The sequence below is a fragment of the Engraulis encrasicolus genome, chromosome 17 (assembly GCF_034702125.1).
Source record: "Engraulis encrasicolus isolate BLACKSEA-1 chromosome 17, IST_EnEncr_1.0, whole genome shotgun sequence".
Classification (NCBI taxonomy): Eukaryota; Metazoa; Chordata; class Actinopteri; order Clupeiformes; family Engraulidae; genus Engraulis; species Engraulis encrasicolus.
This window is the reverse complement of record NC_085873.1, coordinates 26,853,725-26,860,192: the sequence shown is the minus strand read 5'-3', so window position 1 is coordinate 26,860,192 and position 6,468 is coordinate 26,853,725. Positions and strand designations below refer to the sequence as shown.

Sequence of the window (6,468 nt, the reverse complement as noted above, 5' to 3'; positions counted from 1 at the left end):
ATTAATGCACATGATGCAGACATTAAACAGTGTTGCATGCGGAAAGCTCATTCTAGATGGACCTAGGAGACATGTGAAACTGTCCTCTGATTACAGAATGGAAAATATTTCATCCTTTTTTAAAATCTAGGAGTCATGCACCCTCCAGGTTATATAGAAAGTGAATACTTCAGCTTGATTTAGTTTTCAGTCTTAAAGAGAGCATATATGATGGTAAATGGGGGCAGAGGTGCCTTGGTTATGGTCTTCTTGCTCATGTAGAGCATTAAAATGAACGTTGAATGATAAATACAGACTTTAAACAGCATGCATAGCTACCAAGGCATTATATTTTGGAGCACCGCCTTTAGATATTGCCCCATAACGTTGGCAAATGTCAATCTCTTCTATGTTCCAACAGTGTGGTTCCATCATAAGAGTAAACAGGTCACAAAATTGTTTTCTTGCAGTCAGGATATGCCACATATTAAGCATAACAAAAAGGTAAACAAGTTGAAGAACACACCTATCAGTTGAGATTCTGAAATCATGTCTCACACATCAAAATATTTAATTTTTGAATAAAATTATGCCATCAGTCAAAGTATTTAACTGTTCAGTCTCATCCCTTGTGTTGTGTTTAGTCTTATCCAATATAAAAAAGCATTTTATTGGCCCTGTCCCAACTTTTTTGGGATTTGTTGCAAGGGTGAAATTTTAAATGACCACATAATAACCTCAAAACAATAATTCTGTTTGACTTTAACAACTGATATGTTGTCTGTATATGATGTTCTACCTTATTAACATATTGAATGTTTTGAAAATGCCACAATTTTGATTTTATTCACAAAATACAAAGTGTCCCAACTTTTTTGGAATCCGCTTTGTAAAGTGCTACGTTAAACATTTATTCTATATTTGACCAAAAACGAATTGAGGAATAAAATAACTAAAATTAGTTTTAGCAGAAAACAGAGGGCATCTTGTGACTCTGTCTCGTGCGGGTGCTCGCGTGGTTGGGTCAACAAAGCTTACAATAGTAAAAACATGGGTCCCTTAAGAAAAAGGTTGGGAACCACTGGGCTAGGGTGCCGTGCCATTCCACTGAGGACCCAGGTTTGTTTCTGGCCCGAGGCCATTCCCCCCTCATGACCCATTTCCTGTCTGCCTTTCTCTCTCTCATCATCCTGTCTGAATAATAAGTGTAAAATCCAAAGTTGTCTCCTTATTACTTGCTTTTATCTTCCCTTGCCATTTTATGCCTTCTTTACTTTTTTATTATTTCACTGTTTTGTTGTTTATTTTTTTCTAAATCACATCTAATAGCATTTGTATATGAAATGTATTGCCTTGCCTTTGTGTTATAGCAATGTAATTGTGGTAGTTAAGCTTTAAAGATTCGTTTTTGAGTCTTGCGCGTTGGATCCCTATAGTCAAGATGATGCATCAGATTCTGCAGGAGATGCTTAAGGAGTGTTAATTAAACTAACAGAGAGTTCAATTCAACACTCACAGTGTTTACACAACTCACTAAGTGCTGTAACTAACACTGCGAAATACACACCTCATTTTTACTGTACGCAGCCAAGATGATGCAGCAGATCCTGCAGGAGATGTTCATCGAGCCGGAGCTGCTGGCGGAGCTGAACGAGGAGCAGAAGCAGATCCTCTTCTACAAGATACGGGAGGAGCAGGTGCGGCGCTGGAACGAGAGGGAGAGCCGCGACCCCAGCCCCGGCGTACGCAAGACCAGTGAGTCCACTATAATATAGCAATATACAGTACAGTACAATACAATACATCAGACTCAGAGTTCACAGCATAACAATGTTAGAGCAGATGCGGCGCTGGAACGAGAGGGAGAGCCGCGACCCCAGCCCCTGTGTAGGCAAAACCAGTGAGTCCACATTAATCCAGCAATATACAGTACAGTACAATACAGTACATTATAGTACAACCAGAGTTCACAGCATAACAGCGTTAGAGGAGGTGCGGCGCTAGGACGAGAGAGAGAGCCATGACCCCAGCCCCTGTGTACACAAGACTAGTGAGTCCACATCCATTATAATTTATAATACAACAATATACAGTACAATACAATACATCATAGCACAATCACATCACAACACAGCACATGGTATGGAAAGCTTTCATCAACATAAAACTAGACAAGTGAGTCAACTGTCACAACCAACAGCACCATAACCCACCCAACAGTTGACAATACACAATCAATGCAATAGATCACGGTACAGCGCACATAGGGCCAAGGCGAGCATTCATAAACATGTGCAATGCAATGTAGTGCAGTACATCACAGGAAAGCACATAGGACCATGGCAAGCATTCATAGACATACCACCATACCACTGCACTGCAGGGCACAATATGGAAAACGTATCAATTTAGTAAGACCAGTAAGTTGACTGCCACAACCCAACAAACAAACGATGTCCATAACCCAGCCAACAATGCACAATCAATAATACAAAATACAACACAGCACAACACAGCACAGCACAGTAAATCCAGGGAACTGAGCTAGCATACGTCAACATAAAACCAATGTCATGACATCCACAACCCAACAATCATTACATTACATTAACAGAAGCGGAGCATAGCGCTTCTATCCAAAGAGACTAATGAAACAGGACCTAATCAGTGAGATGGTGGATGTGAGGGAAACACAGCGTACACAAGCATTGCAGAATTAGGACTGATGGTCGGCTTTGTTCCGAGGGGAAAGAGAACAGAACAAAACAACAATGTCACAGCGCCATCCACAGCACACCATGGAAAAGTAAAGCCAGGAGGTAGCTTACAGTAGGTCAAAATGAGGTCACAGACAAACAATACACTGCAAAGCACACTGCACCACAACATAGGACAGAAAACAGAGACTAAAAGTGCAAAGTGACTTCAATCCAGGCAATGTGGAATTCCATATATCAACAAGAATGGTTAACAAAGTCAAGAGGTAGCTTACAGTATAAGGGCTGAGACAGCCACAACCAAAAACATTCTGTAAAGAACAATATATCACAGCATTGGACAGAATGCAGATACTAAAAGTGCAAAATGGCTTCAATCCAGACAATGTAGAATATGTCAACAAGAATGGTCAACAATTCATGAGGTATAGCTGAGAATAAGGGCAGAGACAGCCACAACTAAACAATACACAAAGGTAAAGCCAGAATATGGAGGTAGCTTACAGTAGTTAAAAATACGGGCAGAGAGTTGAGCATAGGACATAGCACTACAGAACACACACATTTACACAATGTACCTATATTTTTTTTTCAGACTGAAGAAATTCAGTCTACAAAAAACACAACCATGATGTTTAAGCTCAGTACTTGCTGTTGGTAGGGGAAATATATTTGATGCAACACGGGCTAATATTTGATGCAACACAGACTAAATAATGAACTGACTGGCAACTAACACAACTGAACAGGGCACAGCAACTAACTTTTTGGGTTTCACTCTCGTTTTCACTCTCGTTTTCTCTCTCTCTCTCTCTCTCTCTCTCTCTCTCTCTCTCTCTCTCTCTCTCTCTCTCTCTCTCTCTCTCTCTCTCCATTATTTGGCCTGTGCTGCATCAAATGTTCTCTTTGTGTGTGTCTCCCACCCTGTCAACCACACTTCAAACAAGAGGACTACGGACTGGTATTCACTGAACTCCTTAAAGTGCAGCGAGCGTATTGAGGTTAGGCTCTGAGAAAGTCTTTTCTGCTGCTACAACAAGACCAGAGATATCCACTACAACCACAACCAACCCATTGCACCCCTGCTGTGTTAAAGACTTGAATTCAAGCTTGCCAATTCTTTTTCTGGTAGTGGTACAGTAGGAAGGTAGAGGATTTCTTTGGCTGTACAATCCACCACCTAACATGTGGTGTTATGTTTTCTAAAATTGGCCCCAAGCCTTGATCTGTCATACATTTAGCAACTCAAAGCAACAAGATGTTTGTTGCTGATGTTGACTGACAGTTCAGTTAATCAACTTGTTTTTATGGTGGTTTTTTTCACGCGCGCGCACGCACAAACACACGTGCACACACACACACACGCCCACACACACGCACACGCACACGCACACGCACACACACACACACACACACACACACACACTTTTAAATTGGTTGACATTTACAGTTGTACATGCCTATTTAACCCTTGTGTTGTGTTCGTAAGCTGCATACACCTGTGGTGTTCGGGTCATTTTTGACCCGTGATAACAAAACTCAGCCATAAAATACTATAAAAACACTAGTTATCATCAAATATTGTTTTTCATCTCATGGCTAACTTGGTATGTATTCATATCCATGGAGATATTACTTTATGTATTCATCTTTTTGACTTTACAGGTCCTTTCTCTTACATTATGCAAATCGTTTTTGGTGACCAAAACTATCAAAATCTGCATAAATTCACTATTAACACCTCCTAAAGTGATACAATTAGTGATTCTGTTGTCCATGTATTACAGTTGATATGTGAGTACAACAACCCCCAAATTTATTTAATTAGTTTTTCTCTAATATTAAAAAATATCATCAATAGTGGCATTTGTGGTGTTCGGGTCCAAACCAACCCAAAGAGATTTATAGCAGGATAAAGACCAAATGTCAACTAAATTAGTTTTTCAGTGCATAAAATCAATGTTTAAATATGTTGACTTGGTATTTTTGAATATTTATATGATTTTAGTGTGGTAAATATACAAAATAACAATTCTGTCAGAGTCCCAACTATTCCGCCAATCTAATGCAAAGATATTAGAAATGAACACCTCAATGAACATGAAAAAAATCACACTATTCATCTGAATACCCTATGCCATGAACATGGACCATTATGTCATTGCCACATCAACTTTATGGAAAGTATAAGACCAGTTTTACATGTTTGAGTGCAATTATGAATTTTTGATACGTTTTTTAGAAAAAAATGTGTGCAAAAATGTATTTTGAAAACAAATTTGCAACAAAACACATTATATAATCCAGAAATGGATTCCCTGACCATGAAAACATACGAGTAGACACCAGAAATACATCTGTACTCCTATCACAACAGGAGATATGACGTATTGTAGTGTATGGGACTGTCCGGCAGCCATATTGGATTTGTAATATGAAAAAGCCGGCAATTTTTTTTTTCAGGCAAGAAATATATTTTCCTCACCATAAATCACCAAACTGAAGCCAAAGGGCAACCAACAGCTTTTCAGAAATGCATACAACAACCAAAAATCTATGCCGGGTCAATTTTGACCCTCGAACACCACAGATGTAACTTTTTTTTTTTTGGACCTTTAAAATTTACTAAAATGACCAAACATATTTTTTTTGTGTTGAAATGATTGTGACTGAGGATTAGATGAAGCCTTATTCCAAGAAAATAAAGGAAAGTGTGTTTTTTTCACACTAAAACTTGAAAACGGGTCAAAAATGACCCGAACACAACATAAGGGTTAAACAGCAAAAGTCTTTGCCATGTGAAAGAGTATGTATGTATCCATAGAGGTAGTTGGTAACGGGTCTGGACTGGGTAAAAAAAAATGTGACAATAATGCCTATGACAACATTTTTAGTCATCCAATGCTAGCATATTTTTGACCTCACCCAAAATGTTTCATACGGTAAATATCTGTTTTTGATAGTCCTGTTGGGTCAAAGAGGTGCAAAATGGCATTGTCATTAAGTGTAACAGATGCCTTCTGCTCACCGTAACTGTAAAAAACATGACTCTTTTTATTTATTTATTGTTACAGGGAATTCATGAAAGCCTCGGCTGTCATCTATTCACTTGAAACAATTTAAAAATCATGTTTTTTAGCAGTTACAGTCGGCGGAAGGTGTCCGTAACACTGAATGACAAAGACGTATTTGACCCTGTTGTACCAGCATAAGGACTGATACCTTACTGATGCTAGTGCATAAGCCTGACTCTCATCACCAGACCCTTGTGTATTGTATATTTCTGCTCAACTTTGTGAGCTCACACAAGGGTCTGGATGACCTTCAGATTAGCCCTGCTCCCCAACCACCATGCAGGCTAACCAAGCTGAATCATGGGATTTTCAGAGATGTGATGTAGTCAAATTTTAAAAGTAGTGGATAAAGGGAAAATAAGTGACATGTTGTTCAAGACAAACGTGACTGATCACATGGACTCACTCATCAACATTGATTCTGCTATTTCAACTGTATGTTGGAGTCTTTGAGTAGTTAACGGGGCACTGTGTAATATTTTTAGTCGAAAGCCAAAGTGAAAGTGAAAGCCCACCTGAGAAACTCCAACCCCCATTGTCATTGTGACACAGAACTCCACTGCACACTGCGGACAACAAAAACGCATCTATGTTTCACCTGTGCAAGGAGGCAGCCCCCAATGGCCTCCCAAGGGAGCAGTGCGGGGGGAAGGTACCATGCTCAGGGTACCTCAGTCATGGAGGAGGATGGGGGAGAG

The 6,468-nt window shown here is 39.5% G+C and overlaps 1 protein-coding gene across 1 annotated transcript in view; it reads left to right on the top strand.

The window, feature by feature from the left end:
- The first annotated feature begins 1,571 nt into the window (after positions 1 to 1,571).
- Positions 1,572 to 6,468, top strand: part of sh2d4bb (SH2 domain containing 4Bb) — a 45,634-nt gene continuing 40,737 nt past the window's right edge. The window contains exons 1-2 of the mRNA XM_063220898.1: positions 1,572 to 1,713; positions 1,967 to 1,971. Coding sequence (XP_063076968.1) covers positions 1,572 to 1,713; positions 1,967 to 1,971 — 147 coding nt within the window. The remainder of the gene's footprint in view (positions 1,714 to 1,966; positions 1,972 to 6,468) is intronic.